The sequence below is a fragment of the Peromyscus maniculatus genome, chromosome 1 (genome assembly GCF_049852395.1).
Source record: "Peromyscus maniculatus bairdii isolate BWxNUB_F1_BW_parent chromosome 1, HU_Pman_BW_mat_3.1, whole genome shotgun sequence".
In the NCBI taxonomy this organism is placed as follows: domain Eukaryota; kingdom Metazoa; phylum Chordata; class Mammalia; order Rodentia; family Cricetidae; genus Peromyscus; species Peromyscus maniculatus.
In genome coordinates this window covers 132,085,221-132,105,453 of record NC_134852.1, presented here as the reverse complement: position 1 = coordinate 132,105,453, position 20,233 = coordinate 132,085,221, and the positions used below count along the sequence as shown (strand labels likewise).

Sequence of the window (20,233 nt, the reverse complement as noted above, 5' to 3'; positions counted from 1 at the left end):
TATGCCTTTAGCAAGCCATAAGAATTTTCTGTTTTCAAGGCTAGGCTACCAACCTGCAACTTCCTGGGCTAACCATAATCCCTTTAAGCACAGTACACACGTTTTTTTTGTTTGTTTGTTTTAGTTTTCCTTATTATTGTTGTGTGTGTAGTGCATGTGTGCAGCACAAGCGTGCCATGGTGTACGTGTGGGTAAGAGGACAGCATCATGGAATCTGCTCCCCTTCTACCTCTATGTGGGCCCCTAGGATTGAACTCAGGTTGTCAGGTTTGGGGGGGGGGAGCGTCTTTATGCTGTGAGTCATCTTGCTGGCCTCTCTGTGTGTGGTGGTGCACGCCTTTAGTTCCAGCACTTTCCAGCACTTAGGAGACAGAGGCAGGAGGATCTCTGTGAGTATGAGGCCAGCCTGGTCTACAGAGCTAGTTCTAGGACAGCCAAGGCTATACAAAGAAACCCTATCTTGGGGGTGGGGAGGAGGCATTAAAAAAAAAGTATGGGCCAGGCGGTGGTGGCACACGCCTTTAATCACAGCACTCAGGAGGCAGAGCCAGGCGGATCTCTGAGTTCAATGCCAGCCTGGTCTACAGAGCAAGATCCAGGACAGGCACCAAAACTATGCAGAGAAACCCTGTCTCGAAAAACAAAACAAAACAAAAAGTATGGTGGAGTGCGCGAAGCGTCAGCGCACGCTATGGCCACCCTAAGAGCTCTTCATAAGAGTGCAGTGTACCCTGCAGAAGCACAGTGGCGTGCTTTTGGGTGGGGTCAGAGGAGACAGTGTGGCTTGGAGGTCGACAAGTTCAAGCTGTAGGTAGTGATCGGAGCAGGAGCCTGTTTGTTTCCTGCTCTTTCTCACGTGCATGAATCTCAGTGGGTACTTGTGTGCTCGGGGCAGTGGGCAGCAATACATTGTGTAGTGGCGTGGGGCAGTTTCCCAGCATGTTTTGGGGGTATCTAGTAAGACACCCCCGTTTGTTCTGCTTTTGCAGGTACAGCTTTTAGCAGCCTGGCAAGAGCTGTGCCAGAGTGACCTTCCACTGGACCGGCAGCTCACCGGCCTCTACGATGCCTTGCTTGGGGCTTGGCACACGCAAACCCAGTGGGCCACACAGGTATGCCTCACCATTGGAGAACAAAGCCTGCAGCGTCATGGGAGTGGGGGGGGGGCTGCTCTGGACCCAGCACCGTTGTCACCCAAGGATTAAAACACAGGCTTATAACCCACGTCAGTGGACTCTAGGTCTCCAAGGAAACTCTTCTTATCACTCTCCTCTGTATCTTAAATAGGATCTAATGAGACCAGGTCCCTGGTATTCAGCTGGACCTCTGGCCTTCCTGAAAGCCAGAGGCCCCTGGTCAGGTGGTGGAAAGAGCAGACTGTTTTTTTTTTTTTATCTTAAGTTCAGGTCGAGTTCCCCTGTTCTCATTGGAGCTGGAGGAAAAGTCTCATTTTAAAGGTCCTCTGAGCAGGGTGAGGCAGGCCCAGGGTTAGAGTGGGAGCCTCCCATCACTTCCTCTCCGAGTCCACAGGCATTTGTAGCCAGAGGGAAGGAGCCACCCTTCCCTGTCTGATGTCAGAGGCACAGCAGCTCTCCTGGGAGGGGAAAAGCCCATCTTACCCGGGAGTGCTAATGGTCTGATGGCTGTGTGACTTATTTCACAGACTGTCATGACTCCTGAGACAATCATCAGGCACTTGCTGAAATGAACTCAACTGCAGTTGGGGAGAATTCCTTATTCAGGGTTATGGCGTTCAAGTTGGCTAAAACATTTTGTTTCTTTCTTTTCATCCTCCCCGAGGCTCATGAGACAGATTTTTGCTGTGCAGCCAAGCCTGGCCTTAGACTCACTGTGATCCTCCTGCCTCGGCCTCAGGTTTCTCCGTCCTTGTTTCTTGTCACTTGAACTAACCTAATTTAGATTTAGGTTCTAAGTTCCCACAGTTCTATGCAGCTACCAGTTTCCGGTGTGCCTGTCTGACCACACTCATTTACACATCCTCGCCTCTTACACACGTCTCATATCACTAGAATAAAAACAACAGTGTCTATCCATGAAAATGCCCTGTGCCGTCTAAGAAAATCCTGGGCTCTCAGCCTCAGTTTTGGAAGGCATGTTCATTTGTACCTTTGGCTCATGGTCTATTTCTTTTGCTGGAGGTAGGTGTGACAGGCAGCCAGTTTGCTGAAGCTTGGGCTAGCACAATGTAAGGGATGGGGTGACATGGTAAAATGTCATAACCCTCAAATTTCCCTAGTGTTTCATTTTATTTTAGTGGATTTTGTGGATCAGATCTACAGCTTCACACTTGCTAGGCCAGAATATTTCCATTGAGCTGTACTCCAGGTCTTTCTTGTTTCATTTGGAGACAGGTTTCCTTAAGTTGCTCAGGCTGCCCTTGAACTTTTAATCTTCCTGCCTTGGCCATCCTAAATTGCTGGGATTAGAGGCCTGTACCACTGGACCTGGCTTTCCCCTTCTCTTCTTTCTAAAAACTCTGTAGTCTGGGCTGACTTGAAATTCACTGTGTAGACAGGCATGGTGGTTTACACTTTAATCCTAGCACTTAGGAGGCAGAGGCAGAGGCAGATCTCTGTATGTTTGAAGCCAGCCTGGTCTACATGGCAAGTTCTAGGCCAGCCAGGGCTACATAGTGAGACCCTGTCTAAAAGAAAGAAAGAAATTCACTGAGCAGCCCACTCTGGCCTCTAATTCATAGCAATCCTCCTGCCTCGGCCTCTCCAGTGCTGGGATTATAGTCATGCATCACCAAACCTTTTGTTGTTGCTGTTTTTATTTTTATTTTTATTTTGGGAGGGTGTTGGGGGCAGAGTCTCATGCACTTCTGATCCTCCTGCCTCTGTCCCTCGAGTGGGTGTCCTGTCATGACTTACTTATGTGTTTCGGGGACAGAATCCCAGGTTTTGTGTAGGCACTCTATTAATGGAACTATAGCCTCACCCCTCTCCAGTGTTTTTATTTTCTCAAGACAGGGTTTTTCTGTGTAGCCCTGGCTATCCTAGAACTAATTCTGTAGACCAGGCTGGCCTCGAACTAAAAGAGATCCATCTGCCTCTGCTGCTGGAGTCCTGGGATTAAAGGTATGTGCCATCACCACCGGGCCCTCCCCAGTATTTTAAGTGAAACTTTAAAAAAATACTAAACAAGTGATGTTTTACCACTGAGGCTTACTAGTCCTCCTCTGTTACTTTACTACAAAAGAAACTCCCAACTATAAAAAACTGAAAGGTTTGTACAGTAATGCCTCCACCCCTAGGCTTTGCAATGGACATTTTACCATGTGTGCTTTATCACAGATCTGTCCCTCTGTCCATGTTTCCATCTGCTCATTGAGACTACTTATTTTTGATTCTTTTAAAAGTAATATGCAAACATCATTCACTTTAGAACATACATATATTACCAACTAGAGTATTTATTTGTTTTAAATTTATTTTATTTATTATTTTAAACTATGAAATGCAATGATCTTTTTGTTTGTTTGTTTTGTGTTTTTTCAAGATGAGGTTTCTCTGTGTAACAGTCCTGGCTGTTTTGGAACTCGCTCTGTAGACCAGGCTGGCCTTGTACTCACAGAGATCCACCTGCCTCTGCCTCCCGAGTGCTGGGATTAAAGGTGTGCGCCACCACCAACTGACTAGAAATGCAGTGATCTCAAATATGCCATTGGATTAGCTAAATAAATGCAAAATCTATGTAACTTCATCCCCTTTCAAGACATTCTAGAAAGATCCCTGTGCTTCTTTCCCAGGCACTGCTGCCCTGACAATGCTGATGACATAAATTAATGTCATCTGCTCTGGTGCTCTTTACAGTGGAGTAATCTGTGGGCTGGTTTCTGATGAGACTCTTGATTCTGTGCATTGTTGTGTCCTCATTCTTTAGTATCGCTGACTACTGTGACAGGTGTGAATATAGAGCAGCTTGTTTACAAGCTCTGTCTCTGTCTCCTGCTCTCCTCCCCCTACCTTTTGTGGTTTTGAGATAAAGTCTCTCTATGTAGCCTTGGCTGTCCTAGAACTTACTCTGTAGACCAGGCTGGCCTTACAGAGATCCACCTGCCTCTGCCTCACATGCTGGGATTAAATGTGGCCCCTCTCCTTTGTTGATAGACACTTGGTCTGCTCCTGTCCAAGGCTTTGTTAAAGCCATTCTGAACAGCACTCTACAAGGGTTTTTCTACTTAAATGTAAATACCTGAGAGTAGACTTGTGGGTCCAGAGTGCAGGCAGGGTATGCTTTGGTGTAGAAGAATTTGCCAGACCTTTTCCAGAGTAGTCGCACTTTACAAGTTCACACCAGTGTGCAAGGGCTCTGCATGTTGTACATCATGCTGATATTGATGTTGTCATCCTGTTTAATTTTAGCTTTCCTGGTAGGTGTGTAGTAACCTCTCATTGTGATTTTGATTTGCATTTCCATAATGACTAAAGATATTGAACACCCACTCATGTGCTTATTGGCTGTTTGCATACATTCCTTTTGTGACATGTCTACTCAGGCCTCTTGCTTGTTTGAAAAAAAAAATGGGTTATTTGCCTTTGCATTATTTAGTTTAAGGAGTTCGTCATTCTGGATAGAAGTCCTTTCTCAAATATGTTTTGTAGACACTGTCTTCCAGTCTGTAGCTTGAGTAGAGGGTTTTTGTTTGTCTGCTTTGGGGATGCTGGAGAATGAACCCAGAGTTTGCACATGCCAGTCAAGTCTGCATCGCCAACTCTGAGCAGAAGTTCTGATTTCATTTATTTATTTATGAATCAATGATTTTATAGGGAGTGTTCTCACATGCCATTGTACATATGTGGGGTCAGAGGACAACTTGTGGGAGTCAGTCCTTTCTTCCACCAGGTTGGTCTCAGGAATTGAACTTGCGATGTCAAGTTTGGCAGCAGGTTCCCAACTAAGCCATCTTGCAGGTGCAGTTTTGATTTTTTAATTTAATTTTATTTTTATTTGTGTGTGTGTGTGCCACATGTGGGTGGGTTCTTGAGGAGGTCAAAGGGTGTCAGATCTCTTGGAGCTGGGATTAGAGGCAGTTAGCATGGGTGCTGGGAACTGAACTCAGGTCCTCTGGAAGAGCAGCATGTGCTCTTAACCACTTGGCCATCTTTCTAGCCCTCAGAAGTTCTGGTTTTGGTGAAGCCAAGTTTATCATTTTTTTTCTTTTATAGATACTGTTTTCCTTGCCCTAAAGCACCATCACTAGCCCCCAAGTTGCAAAGGCATTCTAATGGTCCCGTCCAGAAGCTTATTAGGTTCTCCTTGAGCTCTATCCTTATGAGTTTTTGTGCATAGTGGAGGGCAGGTCACAAGGTCTCACCACGGATTAGTCAGGTTAACTCTGCAGCCCTCGTTCCTAAATTCATTCTCTTAGGCCTTATCCCACTGCAGGGAAGGAGTCAGAAGATTGGCTCTATCCCAGTGGACTCTTACTTGTTAGTCTGTGTGCCAAGACATTTCCTGGACCTTCAGTGGCCTTTTTGTAAATGTATGCTTCAATTAGAACACACTGGGTCCATTATGCTCAGTTTTCTTTCCTTGGGGGTGACTGGACGAAAGGGGTTCTCCGGCCATTTGCCACAAAACAACGGAAGTTCAAACATGTTTTCGGAATTGAGGCTGGTTTCTTAGTCATGGAAGCAGCAAACGTGACACAGCCACAGAGCATAACAACATGCATAGATCATGCCTCATCAGTACAGAACCTCTCCTGAAGCCACAGATTGGAGGAAGATGTCTATAAAACCGCTGATAAGGGCTGATATTTAGATAGAGAACTCTAGTAACTGCACAGTGAAAAAAGGCAGATACACCAGTTTTTCAAAATGGGCTCAAGAGTTGACTAGACACGTCACAGAGGAAGTTAATTCCATAGCTCCGTAAGTAAAATGTTAAAGTAACACCTAAAATTAATGAATTTAGGGGAGATATGGGCAGTGAGTTGCTGATGAGGGATTTGAGGAAGGTAAATGCCATTGGCTGGTACAGGATGCTGATAACAGCCAAGAAGAGCTGGACATGGTAGCTTGTGGCTGTAATCCTAACACTCAGGAGGCTGAGGCAGGAGATTCAGACCTGGGCTACATAGTGAGTTCCAAACCAGCCTGGAAAGAAAAGCGTTCAAAAAGAATGAGCAGTTGTTAGGATCTGTTCAAAGGAACGCTATAGCAACTGTTGGTAACCGGAAGAAAGGAAACTCAAAGGGGAGAGTTCATCCTGGGCTAGTGGGGAATTACCAACCACAACAGGGCAGGTAAGGCAATGGGTCTTGAGAGGTCAATTGGAAATAATGAATTTCAATTTGTAATGCTTTGAAATATGTATTTACTTTGGTGTTGAGGTCAGAGGGTGGCTTCGTGGAGTCAGTTCTCTCCTTCCACCTCTGTGCGGGTCTTGGGGATTACACTCAGGTCATCAGACTTTGAAGATGAATGCCTTCACCCACTGAGCCATGTCGCTAGCCTCGGGGTGCTTTTACGTTCCAAGTGAGAGTGATGAGCAAAGCAGATGGTTGGGAGGCTCACTCGGGACTTACAAGGTGGAATGGGATAACCATCCAGCCATTCGTTATTGTTGGATTTGTATGGTTCTTCCTCTATTTCTTTATCTCAGACTCCAGCAGAGTGACTCTAAGCAGAGTATAGAATAGGATTCATGAAATGAAACAAAAGCCCATTGAAGTTTCTGTGAGTCTGCTAGTTGGTGTCAGAGCGAGATCCCTTAGAGTGGGTAGTTCACATTTTCTTTGAGATTTTATTTTTAGTTTTTGTATATGAGTATTTTGTCAGCATGTATATATGTATGTATGTGCCCATATGCATGCAGGCCTGCCGAGACCAAAAGAGGATGTTGGATGCCCTGGGACTGGAGTTACAGAGGGTTGTGAGCTTCCATGTGAGTTCTGGGAATTGAACCCAGGTCCTCTGGAAGAGCAGCCAGTGCCTTAACTGCTGAGCCATCTCTCCAGCCCTAGACTGGATAGTTTAAACAACAGCGATAATCTCAAAATGCTGTATGCTAGAAGTTTGAAATCAAGTTGAATGCAGGGCTGGAGTCTTCTCTCCGAATCTTCCTCCCAGATGTGCTGGTTGTCCTGATGTCTTCCCACGAGGACAGCGGTCATGTAGAATCAGAGCATACCCCTATGGTCCATTGTACCTTCACTCCCGCTTCAAAAGGATGTCTCCAAATAGAGTCATATTTAAGGTATTTGGTGGCTAAGGCTTTAGCATAGCATTTTAGGGAGACAGTTCGAACTATAAGATGCCCTTCAATGTTTCATTGTCTCTGGAGGATTGGTGTACATTTTTGTGTGTTTTGGAGAGTTCACTGATGAAGTGCCTTCAGTTTTGGTCTTTATTTGGACCTCTTTTTTGAGACAGGGTCTCATGGATTCTAGGTGATTCCACTGGGATTGTAGGCATGGCACACCATACCAGCTGTCTGGGCATTTTTGACTACTGACTCACGATCCTGGTGAACCTTGGGTCTATTTGGAGTTTCTTTTTCCTCTGGAGCCAGTTTTGGTAGATTGCAGCTTTAGCACTGTGTCCACACGTCCAGGCCTCTAGCGGCCTGTTGTTGTTCATGGTCCTCCTTTAGGAGCTTAGCGTGCTTTCTGCTTTTACAGAATTGGTGCTGGTGTTCCTACTTGCGTATCTGAGTTTAGTAACTTGAATACTCTGTCCTGTTTCCTAAGTTTTAGGTTATCAATTTTAGAGCTCTTTGTAAAAAAAACCAGCTTCTGCTGTCGATTCTACGTATCTCTTTTTTTCTTTCTCTCTGCTTCAGTAATCTTTTTCTGACTTTAGTTCAAGTTCTTCTTTTTCTAGGTCTGGTTCTTGTTTTTTCAGATAGAGTTCATATAGCCCAAGGCTGGCCTTGTGTTTGCTGTGTAGCTAAGGATGACTTTGAACTTCTGATTTGTCTGCTCTGCTTCCCAAGTGCTGCGAGTGCAGGCAGGTGCCACCACACCTAGTTCTGGTGGCGTTGGGGATTGGAGCCATGCATGGTTGATAGGCAAGAACTGCCCCACCAAGCTGCATGCCTACTCCGTAGTTCTTTAATGCATGCAGTTAGGTGGCTGGTATGAGATCTTTAGTGTATGCATTTAGAGCTGTGAATTCTCCTCTTTGACCTGTTTTTGCTGCATCCTGTTAGTTTTGTTATGCTCTGTTTTAGTTTCATTTCTATTAAGGTAACTTTGAATAAAGTTTGGATTTTATTGGCTGTATAGTTTTCATTTGTATCTTTTTTGGTGTTCGGCTTTTCTTTCTTTCTTTCTTTCTTTCTTTCTTTCTTTCTTTCTTTCTTTCTTTCTTTCTTTCTTTCTTTCTTTCTTTCTTTCTTTCTTTCTTTTTTTTGACAGGGTTTCTCTGTGTAACAGCTCTGGCTTGTAACTCGCTTTGTAGACCAGGCTAGCTTTGAACTCACAGAGATTGCCTGCCTCTGTCTCCTGAGTGCTGGGGCTAAGGGCGCACTGCATGACGTTCAGCTTCTCTAAGACTAATTCTTTAATTAATTTATTTTTATTTTATATGTATTGGTGTTTTACTGTGGATGTTAGGTCCCCTGGAATTGGGATTATAGATAGTTGTGAGCTGCCATGTGGGTGCTGGAAACTGAATCCCGGTCCTCTGGAAGAACAGTCGGTGCTCTTAACCACTGAGCCATCTCTTCAGCCCCTCTAAGACTAATCCTTACATCTCATTTCATGTTTGCACTTATTTGGGTTATAGCAAAAAGGTATTAATCAACAAAAGGAGGTTGAGAGCATTTTCTAAATGGACATTGTACGTTATTCAAATCTTCTCAAGAGATGTAAGGAACAGAGAGTGGAAAAAGATCACTAGAGAAGTGAGCCACCTAAAGTGTACAGGTCCATGGTCCCTGTAGGTCCTTAAGAGAATGCATGTGGGCCCCGGATCTGTGCAGAGAATAGAAGCGACTTCAGGCCAGGCCCTGGGTTGTGCATGGCCCTCCAGCTGTGGTCAGTGTTGAAGACCCTGGGTTGTGCATGGCCCTCCAGCTGTGCTCAGTGTTGAAGACCCTGGGTTGTGCATGGCCCTCCAGCTGTGGTCAGTGTTGAAGGCCCTGGGTTGTGCATGGCCCTCCAGCTGTGGTCAGTGTTGAAGGCCCTGGGTTGTGCATGGCCCTCCAGCTGTGGTCAGTGTTGAAGGCCCTGGGTTGTGCGTGGCCCTCCAGCTGTGGTCAGTGTTGAAGGCCCTGGGTTGTGCGTGGCCCTCCAGCTGTGGTCAGTGTTGAAGACCCTGGGTTGTGCATGGCCCTCCAGCTGTGGTCAGTGTTGAAGACCCTGGGTTGTGCATGACCCTCCAGCTGTCTGTGGTCAGTGTTGAAGACCCTGGGTTGTGCATGGCCCTCCAGCTGTGGTCAGTGTTGAAGACCCTGGGTTGTACATGACCCTCCAGCTGTCTGTGGTCAGTGTTGAAGACCCTGGGTTGTGCATGGCCCTCCAGCTGTGGTCAGTGTTGAAGACCCTGGGTTGTACATGGCCCTCCAGCTGTGGTCAGTGTTGAAGACCCTGGGTTGTGCATGGCCCTCCAGCTGTGGTCAGTGTTGAAGACCCTGGGTTGTACATGGCCCTCCAGCTGTGGTCAGTGTTGAAGGCCCTGGGTTGTGAATGGCCCTCCAGCTGTGGTCAGTGTTGAAGGCCCTGGGTTGTGCATGGCCCTCCAGCTGTGGTCAGTGTTGAAGGCCCTGGGTTGTGCATGGCCCTCCAGCTGTGGTCAGTGTTGAAGGCCCTGGGTTGTGCATGGCCCTCCAGCTGTGGTCAGTGTTGAAGGCCCTGGGTTGTGCATGGCCCTCCAGCTGTGGTCAGTGTTGAAGGCCCTGGGTTGTGCATGGCCCTCCAGCTGTGGTCAGTGTTGAAGACCCTGGGTTGTGCATGGCCCTCCAGCTGTGGTCAGTGTTGAAGGCCCTGGGTTGTGCATGGCCCTCCAGCTGTGGTCAGTGTTGAAGACCCTGGGTTGTACATGACCCTCCAGCTGTCTGTGGTCAGTGTTGAAGACCCTGGGTTGTGCATGGCCCTCCAGCTGTGGTCAGTGTTGAAGACCCTGGGTTGTACATGGCCCTCCAGCTGTGGTCAGTGTTGAAGACCCTGGGTTGTGCATGGCCCTCCAGCTGTGGTCAGTGTTGAAGACCCTGGGTTGTACATGGCCCTCCAGCTGTGGTCAGTGTTGAAGGCCCTGGGTTGTGCATGGCCCTCCAGCTGTGGTCAGTGTTGCTCTTTCATGTGTTTTGCTCCTGCTCATCCTTCAGTCTCTCCGCTGTCACCTGAGTCCTCGCTGATGACTATCTCAGTACTGTATCAGGCATTTGGCAAGCTTGAGTAAGTAGGCATGTGGGCCAATGATAGCCGTGCTTCTCTGGCCACATTGCAGCTCCTGGCACTTTCCATTCTGTCCCTGTCCAGTCTTCCTGGTGAGGGAAACTTGGGGCTCCTACTGGCCCGTCCTGAGCAGTCCTAGGGGCTCCCTCGGAACCATCAGGAGACAGCTAGCTTATCCGGGAGGCTCCTCCCTTGCGCTCCCGTACACTGACGCACACGCCTCTCCCCACTGCAGGTTTTCAAGAACCCCCACGAGGTGGTGACGGTGCTGCTGATTCAGACCCTGGGGGCCTTGGTGCCCTCCCTGCCCATGTGCCTCAGTGCAGCGGTGGAGAGAGCGGGACCCGAACTGGAGCTCACCAGACTGCTGGAGTTTTATGACACCACTGCCCACTTTGCCAAGGGGCTGGAGATGGCACTGCTCCCCCACCTCCGTAAGCATTCCTACCTCCTGTCTGGCTCGTCTTTACTTGCTTTTGGGGCCTGGGCATGTTTACTGTCTCAGGTCACTGTACGGAAGGGAAAGGGGTCACTGTTTCTCCACTCACGTGGAAAGCTTTCCCCTGGAAATAGTGCCAGCATGGAAGTGGGGCTCCAGTGTACTCACTTGGCCCCTGTGCTGACAGGACCACATGTTCCAGGCAGTGACAGACACTTGTGCTGAGGGTGTGAGAGGGGCTTAACGGGCAGCAGGCCTCAGTGGGACGATCCTCTTGTTTATAAGTCAGAACCTTAGACAGTCACCTAAACGGTAAGTTTACGAGAACACAGGCTAGAGAGGAAAGGCTTTGAAGGACAACAGCAGCTTTGAGCACAGGAGCCATGACAGGCCTGAAGTGACTGTGGGGAAAGTGGGCGTTCCCAGCGGCCATGGAGCAGAGCACAGCTGATCCCACTGGGTACGCAGAGTGTGGGATGCGGGCTTTCCGGCTGTATCCACCGTGTGAAAAGAAACACCGTGGACTTTTAGGCAGCATAGACCTCGTGACGCATGCTGCTGTCAAATCAGGAAACTGCTTCACGAAGGCCTCCTTCTGCCGTGTGGCTGCTGTGTGTCACGGCCTTCGTTTATTTAATAGTTATTCTCTTTAATTACATTGGGTTTAATTGCCTGTACATTCCAGGGAGTGTGTTTGTTGTTCAGGTTCCGGATGATTCACAGGTGTTGTGGCACACTCACTAGTCAGGCCTCACTTGTGGGAGACGCACAGTCATATGGGTGGTTTCCAGAGGACTGTGATGCCCTGGCCCAGGTGACTAGAGAACGCTTAGCCTGGGCACCCTGCTGGAGCAGGCTGGCCGAGGTAGGGCAGAGAGCAGGTTATAAGCATTCCTCCCCAAGGATGGACTTTCTTGAAGATCTGAGATCACTCTCTGAAGTCAGCATGACAGTTTAGATGTCTAGTAATTCCAGCCTTCCAACTGTTTGTTTTGTTTTTTTGTTTTTTTGGTATTGTTTTAAGCCAAAAATACTTTTGGAAAGATGGATGTGGTAGTATATGCATGTATCTCAGTACTCAGTAATATATTGGGTTCAAGTGTAGCCTGGGCTCCATAGTTACACCCCATCTCAAAAACAATAAGAGAGTGGGTGGTGGTGGCCTATGCCTTTAATCCCAGCACTTTAGAGGCAGAGGCAAGTGGATCTCTGAGTTTGAGGCTAGCCTGGTCTACAGAGTGAGTTCCAGGACAGCCAGGACTACATAGAGAAACCCTGTCTCGAAAAACAAAACAGAACAAAATAACCCCAGTAACAAAAAAAAACAAAAAAACATGAAAATGATTTATAACTTCATCATTAAGAAAGAGGGCAGGGCAGTGGTGGTGCACGCCTTTAATCTCAGCACTTGCGAGGCAGAGGCAGGCGGATCTCTGTGAGTTCAAGGCCAGCCTGGTCTACAAAGCGAGTTCCAGGAAAGGCGCAAAGCTACACAGAGAAACCCTGTCTCGAAAAACAAAACAAAACAAAAAACAAACAAACAAACAAACAAACAAACAAAAAGAGGTAGTGGTCGAATTCTATTCTATTCCTCCCAGCGTTCATATGTAAATGCACACTGAAGCTGGGTTTGCTGGCATATGCCTGTAATCCTGGTCCTTAGAAGACTGAAGCAGGAGGATTGTGAGTTTGAGGTCACTGGACTACATAGTAAGTTCAAGAACGGCCTGAGATATGTAGCGAAATTCTGTCTCAAAACTCCAACTTGCTTCAACAATTAAATAAATGCATACTATTTGCAAGCATTAATATAAATATTTAATATATACTATATATAAAATATATTTAATATACTTTATAAATATTTAACACTACACTATATAATGTGTAACTACTATGTTATTGCATGAAACATTTAATGTATTATGTATTGATATTATATGCATATATGCTATACTATAATTATATAGTCCATAAATATTTTATTTATTTATTTATTGTGGCAGGGTTTCAATATGTAGCTCTGCTGGCCTGTGTGGAACTGACTATGTAGAGCAGGCAGAACTTAAACTCACGATGATCCACTTGACTCCGTTTCATAAGTGTTAGGATTAAAGCATGAGCCACCAAGCCTGTCAAAATATTTTAAAATATTGGTGGTATATAATCTTACATTCTTTTTGATTTCAAAATAATATAGTGGGGGCTGGGAGGTACTCAGCTGGTGAAGGGCCTGCCTCTGAGTATGAGGACCTCAATTCGGCTCTAGCACCCATGTGGAAAAAGGGAGGTACAACATCTCATGCTTTTAACTCGAGTACTGGGAAAACAGACGGGAGGCTTCTTCACTGGGCAGCTGGTCTAGCCTAATTGGTGAGCTGCAGGCCAGTGAGAGACCCTGTCTCAAAGGAGGCGGATGATATACCTGAGGACACCCAGCCTTGTTCTCTGGCTTCCACATTTGTTCACACACATTTAAAGAAGGATAATAGAATGAGTATTTTCTTAGGTTATTATCCTAAAACATGGCTTCTAATGACTGGTTCATGACTGTGACATACATTTTCTTGTTTGTTTGTTTTGAGACATGGTCTACATAGCTCTGGCTCTCTTGGAACTCTATGTAGACCAGGCTAACCTTGAACTCACTGTATCCTCCTGTATCTGCCTCCTGAGTGCTGGGATTAAAGGCATGCAGTGGCATGCTTGACCCTATGGCATTCTTTTTTTTTTTTTTTATTTTTTTATTTTTTTTAGCTACTATTGAAGTAAAAGCTCACAAATTGTCTCAGGAGAGTTTCTGACCCAACCCTGAGGTTTTCGAAGTATAGAGCTGCAGTTGCTATGCCCAGGACAATTTAGAGGTGCCCATCACACTTGTGTCTTCTGCTATCCCTTAGGGTGAGTGGTGCTGCCCCCCAGCCATCCTCCCCCAACTTTGTGTTCTTTATTTCTTCCTTCAGTTCCTGGTTCTTAGATAATTAATGATGTATCACTTTAACTTTTTTACTTTGGTTTTTAATGTTTGAAAATTATCTGTTTGGAGATTTAATCTATTTTTCATTAATTTTTTAGAGCAGTTCATTTAAAGCAATGTATTATTGAATACATGTATAAAAAGCAGTAAAATATGTGTTGCAAAAATTTCTGATAAAGAATCTATAATACAAATGAAAGTTTCCTCTGATGCCACTGTTGAGAATTTAGCATATGTTCCTAAAAGATTTTTATATGGTGAACTTCCCCCTGATTTATCTGATATGTTACAGATATATTTTTTACCTTTTATCTTTAACTTTTTTTGTTATTTAATAGTTAATGCAGATACATGATACAATTTAAAATATATGAAAGACTATACAATCAAAAACAATTTTAAAAAACAATTTAGGTTCAATTTTCCCTTATTTTTATTTTTTCATGTGTATGGGTATTTTGACTGAATGTGATAAACACGCACACACACACACACACACACACACACACATATGCATCATGTATGTGCCTGGTGGACAGAAGAGGGTGCTGGGTCCCTAAGAGCTAGAATACAGATGGTTGTGACTCTCCTTGTGGGTGTTGGGAACTGAACCCAGGTCCTCTGTAAGAGGAGTGATAATCACCACTGAGCCACCTCTCCATCTCTTAACTTCATGATCACTAGGCCATGTCTATTTATTACACAGAATCTTGACAGTACAAGAAAACAGTCATCCTTAACTTGCCATCTAGGAATAACATTTTTGTATATATGAGTGTGTATGTGTATATACTAAATTTGCATTGTTTTTGGCTTTTTGAGACAAGGTCTCATTTAGTTCAGGCTGGCCTTTAACTCACTATGTAGCTGAGGGTGACCATGAACTCCTGATCCTCCTTAGTTATTGGGATTACAGATATGTACCACTGTACCCAGCTTTTATAATATGTTTATAATAGATTGTTGCCATTATCATACCCAAGCATTTAATATCTAGTATATAGCTTGTATTCAGAGTTTGCCAGCTCTACAGAGATCTTCCTAGCTGCTTCCTCCTCTGTCTCCCTCTGAGAGCCAGGTTAGTATATGTACATTACATTTGATTGACCTCTCTTTACTTTCTTAATCTAAGAGTCATTTTATCTTTGTTTTTTTGTGACAGTGACATCTTTGAAGAAGATGGTTTTCCTGTAGAATTTACCACACCCTAGAATGCTGTCTTTTCCTATTATTGTTAGCTCTATATTAAACAGTTTGACATCATATATTGCCCTGCTACTAATGTGAGACTCCTGTTGCATCACAGCAGGAGCCACAGAGTCCAGTTGACATGACAGGCTGGATTAATCACTTGGTAAATTAGTCTGCAAGGTCACTTCATTGTTGTTCCTTTTTCCTTTTTGTCATTCTTGGTTTTATTTTTTGAGAAAGGTTTTTTTCTCTGTAGTCTTGGCTGTCCTGGAACTTGCTTTGTAGACCAGGCTGGCCTTGAACTCATGGAGACCCACCTCCCTTTGCCTCCCAAGTACTGGGATAAAGGTGTGCACCGCCAATGCCTTATTGTAATACATTTTCATTATCCATCAGTTGAAGGCCATTTAGTCATTTCTATTTTCTGGCTATTGTGAATAGAGAAACAATGAACATGATGGGGCACAAATCTGTAGAGTAGAATGTCAAGTCATTTGGGCATATGCTGTAGAATATTATGTTAAGGTGTGTTACTTTTGTTTATATTGCATTTGTTTAACTCTATGCCTGTCTAAAACACCTGATGGTCTAATAAAGAGCCAAATGGCCAACAGTGAGGAAAAAGGATAGGCAGGGCTGGCAGGCAGAGAGAATATATAGAAGGAAAAATATGAAAGGAGATTGAAGGAATAGCCAGAGAAGGAGGAGGACCCAGGGTCAGCCACCCAGCTACACAGCAAGCCATGGAGTTAAGAGTAAGATTTACAGAAGAGAATGGGAAAAACCCAGAGGCAAAAGGTAGATGGGATAATTTAAGGAAAGCTGGCAAGAAACAAGCCAAGCTAAGGTCAGGTATTTATAGCTAAGAATAAGCCTCTTTGAGTGATTTATTTGGGAGCTGGGTGATGGGCCCCCCAAAAGAGCAAAAGCAAACAACAGGCATATGCCAAGGAGTGGTGTATCTGCGTCATAGAGTGGAGTCTCCACACTGATTCCAGAGTGGCTGCATCAGTTTGCCTTCCCACTGGTAGTGAAGGAGGGTTTCTCTTTCTCTACAACCTTGCCAGTATTTGTCGTCAGCTGTTTTGTTATGTTAGCCATTCTGACTGGGGTGAGATGAAATCTCAGTTATTTTCATTTGCATTTCCCTAATTGCTCAGAATGATAAATACCTTTTAAGGTCTTATTAGTCATTTTTCTTTCCTCTGTTGAGAACTCTGTTTAGATCCCTAGCCCATTTTTTTAGTTGGATCATTTGTTTTCTTGACTCTGTTTTTTGAATTTGTTTTATATTCTGAATATTAATCTTCTGTCAGATGTGTGGCTGGCAGAAATTCTCACCCATGCTGTGGTTTCTTCTTCACTTGATTATTCCTTTAGCTGTGCAGAAGCTTTTTAGTTTTATGAGGTCACACTTGCCAATTGTTGCCCTCAATCCCTAGGCAAATGCAGTCCTGTTCAGAACGTCCTTTCCTACACTGGATGTGTTTTCTAGAAGTTTTAGTGGTTCAGAATTCAAATTGAGATCTTTGATCCTCTTGGATCTCATTTTTGTGCAGGGTGATAGATATGTGTCTAATCTGATTCTTTTACGTGTGGAGATGCAGTTTCCCTAGCCCTGTGTATAACTCCTTCTCAAGATCACTGCAGATGGAGTGTGTGTGTGTGTGTGTGTGTGTGTGTGTGTGTGTGTGTGTGTGTGTGTGTGTTTCACCTATAGTGCCTTTTCTCTATAGCCACACATATGGAGGTCAGAGAACAATTATGGAAGCCAATTTTCTCTTACCATGTGGGACCCAGGAATCAAACTCACATCATTAGGCTTGGCAGCAAGTGCCTTTCCCTGCTGTGAGCCATTTCACTGGCCCCTGATAAGTGTTGATTTTTTTTTTTTGTTTGTTTGTTTTGAGGCAGAGTTTCTCTGTGTAACAGTTCTAGCTGTCCTGGATCTCGCTCTGTAGACCAGGCTGGCCTCAAACTCACAGAGAGCCGCCTGCCTCTGCCTCCCAAGTGCTGGGATTAAAGGTGTATGCCACCACCGCTTGGCATGTTGTTTGTTTTTAAGATTTATTTGTATTATTTTAAATTATGTGTATGTATGTGGTTATGTGCACATGAGTATAGATGTCCATGGAGGCCAGAGGCATTAGAGCTGGAGTTAAAGATGACTGAGAGCAGCCTCATTTGGGTGTTGGGGACCAAACTCAGGTCCTTTGAAAGAGCAGAATATGCTCTTAACTGCTGAACCATCTTTCTACTCCTGGTTTGGTGTTTTGAGACAGAGTCTCATGTAGCCTAGGCTGGCCTCAAACTCACTGTGTAGCCGAGGATGACTTGGAATGCCTCTTCCTGTCACCTCTACCTGACATTATGAACATATATCACTGCTTCCAGGCCCAGGAGTTTTCACCTGAGTCTGGGTCTTTGCTGTGATGGCTCTGAGCTCTCTAGGGGCATAGTGTCTGTAATGCTACTTGTAGCAAACAACACACAAAGCCCAGATCTTTGCTGTGGGATCACAGGCTTCCATGACTGAGAAAGCAGATACATGCAGGGTATGCGGATCAGGGAGTGTTCCAGGAGGGTACCCTTTACTATTGCTTTCCAGCAACCAGTTCTAGATTATTTGCCTATGATTTTAATTTCTTGTTCCCTACAGAGGACCACAACCTGGTGAAAGTGGTAGAGCTGGTGGATGCTGTGTATGGTCCATATAAACCCTACCAGCTAAAGTATGGCGACATGGAGGAGAACAACCTTCTTATACAGATCAGTGCTGTGCCTCTGGTAATGTCTGATAATGCTGCAGGACTAGCCGTTTATCAAGCATTCTCTGTGCTAGGCTCTTGGCTCTGTGTAGCGGAGGGTTGGGGTAGGATCAAGTTTATATGAGAGGGAAGCGAGGAGGAAGAAGCAAGCTGGGTGGCTTTACATGCCTCATGGACTCTTGCAGCCCAAATATGAAATGACACTACCAAAGTGCTTCCATTTTCATTTCAAATCCCCAATTAAAAGGCAAAGCAAACAAAATAGAGAGACTTAAATTTTAACTATCATCTCTTCAGCTTAGTGATTCTGTCTTAATTTTTTTTTTTTTTTTTTTTTTTTTGCCTTTTGTCTTAAGGGTTTCAGAGCAGGTACCATGTGTGGGCACTGAGGGGTCAAGGCCATCTCTGTGTCACATAAGTGTTTGTTCTCAGGTCGTTTGAGGTGTCCAGCGTGAGCTGAGCTGCTACAGAAGCATTGATTGAACGTTGAAGTCTGCAGCCTCTAGGGTCCTACTTAGGAAGTCTGCCCTCCTCAGTTCTGTTCTTGCCCTGCAGGAGACATTCCCCTCTGTCACAGGGAAGGAAGTTTATCCTAGCTATAGGGATGGAAGGTGAAGAACCATCTTAATAATCAGAAAAAGGGGAAAGAAAGATGAGGATGAGCTAGCTAAGTTTTGGTTGTATTTTTCTGCCAGGAGTTAATTTCTGTGCTGTCATGGCCACATAAACTGCTGACCATCCATGTGTGTGTGTGTGTGTGTGTGTGTTTGTGTGTGTGTGTGTCTGGCTCAGGCTCTTGAAGAGCCATCACAGTTGGGGACGGTATTTTTTAGGTGATTTAGCCATAGGTGAGTGGGCTTGTCAGTCATCCCGTGTAAATGCTGGCGGGTTCTCTGTGCTAACGGGATCCAGACCAGCATTCTTGAGTCTAATGAGCTTTTGTCTGTCTCTGTCTACTACCCAGGAGCACGGGGAAGTGATAGACTGCGTTCAGGAGCTGAGCCACTCTGTGCATAAGCTCTTTGGCCTGGCGTCTGCAGCTGTTGACAGATGTGCTAGATTCACCAATGGCTTGGGGACCTGTGGACTGCTGACAGCCTTGAAATCCCTCTTTGCCAAGTAAGGCTGAGGGAGCTGGGGGCGGGGCTGGCTGCCTTGGAGGGTTGTGTCTGTTCCAGTTGAGAGTATAGCTGTGTTCCTGCCGTGAACCTTTGGGAGACACCTGTACCTGAGCCCAAGAGGATGTTCTTAAGGTGCTCAATGGGGCATCATTTGCGTAGGTGGAGCGCTGGAAGTTATCAACATGTCCATCCAGTGGGCTATGACTAAACACATCATTTAAAAATATCAGGTGAGCCGGGTGGTGGTGGCGCACACCTTTAATCCCAGCAAAGAGGCAGAGGCAGGCAGATGTCTGTGAATTTGAGGCTAATCGGATTTGCATAGTTCGAGGCCAAGTAGGGCTATGTTGAGAGAGCCTGTCTCAGAAAAAACAAAACCAAACACACACACACACACACACACACACACACACACACAAATAATAATAATAAAAAAAAGTAAAATAAAAAAGTGATGTAAATAGCCTATAGGTGAAATAAGCTACTTATAGAATGTCATCCATCTGAAATGCCCAGAACAGGCAAGTTTATAGAGAGAAGCGGCTTCTTGCTTGCCTGGGAAGACAGAGGAGATGGAGGTGACTGTTAAGGGGTTGGAGTGTCATCAGAGGCATAGTGTGATTTGCATACATAAGGAATCCATGTAACTACCCAGTACCCCAAAAGTAAAGCCAAAAGCTTGTTACTGAAAGAAAAAGAAAAAAGGGACAGTTTAGTCACATTTTGTCAGAAGAAATAGGAAGGAGCATGAGACTGGTTCCTCTGGCCAGGTCCCTGAGGATGAGGGTCCTTGGGAGCCGATATCCTCTAGTCTTTATATAATGTCTTTTGATCGCCCTGCCCCATCTGTTCTCTCCAGTCTCCCCCCACTTTCCTCCCAACCTCATGTGCTCTTCCTTCTGTATACCCAGGGACTGCTTGGCAATGCCAGTGTGCACACGTGTGCCAGGCCACTTACTGGCACATGGTAGCCTCTTGGGGGCTTCTTCTTAGAAGAAAACTGACTCTCCTTCCCGCTGCAGCCATCAGTGGCCAACAGCTCCTCAGCTAGGGGTGGAGTTTCCCGGCTCCTCCCGCCCCTGTGCTTGGACTTCGTCAGGCTTGCTCTTGTGTAGATGTGCTGTCAAGCATGCAGTCACAGCTTCTGTGGGTTCACGTGGGCATGGTGCTGTCGTGTCCAGCACACGCTGTTATTTCTCTGCAGACGTCCACTACCTCTGGCACTTATAGTCCTCCATTTCTCTCTGATGACCCCTGGGTCTGGGGTCAGGGATGAAAGAGCTGCCTCCTTTAGAGATGGACACCCCACAGCCTCCTGTTCTATGCACATTGATAGACTGTGAGTCTCTGCACTAATCTCCATCTCCA

The 20,233-nt window shown here is 45.4% G+C and overlaps 1 protein-coding gene across 1 annotated transcript in view; it reads left to right on the top strand.

Annotated features, from left to right (window-relative positions):
* Nucleotides 1-20,233, top strand: part of Cog7 (component of oligomeric golgi complex 7) — a 73,355-nt gene that overhangs the window by 21,330 nt on the left and 31,792 nt on the right. The window contains exons 6-9 of the mRNA XM_006980339.4: nt 990-1,112; nt 10,605-10,803; nt 17,636-17,763; nt 18,709-18,863. Coding sequence (XP_006980401.1) covers nt 990-1,112; nt 10,605-10,803; nt 17,636-17,763; nt 18,709-18,863 — 605 coding nt within the window. The remainder of the gene's footprint in view (nt 1-989; nt 1,113-10,604; nt 10,804-17,635; nt 17,764-18,708; nt 18,864-20,233) is intronic.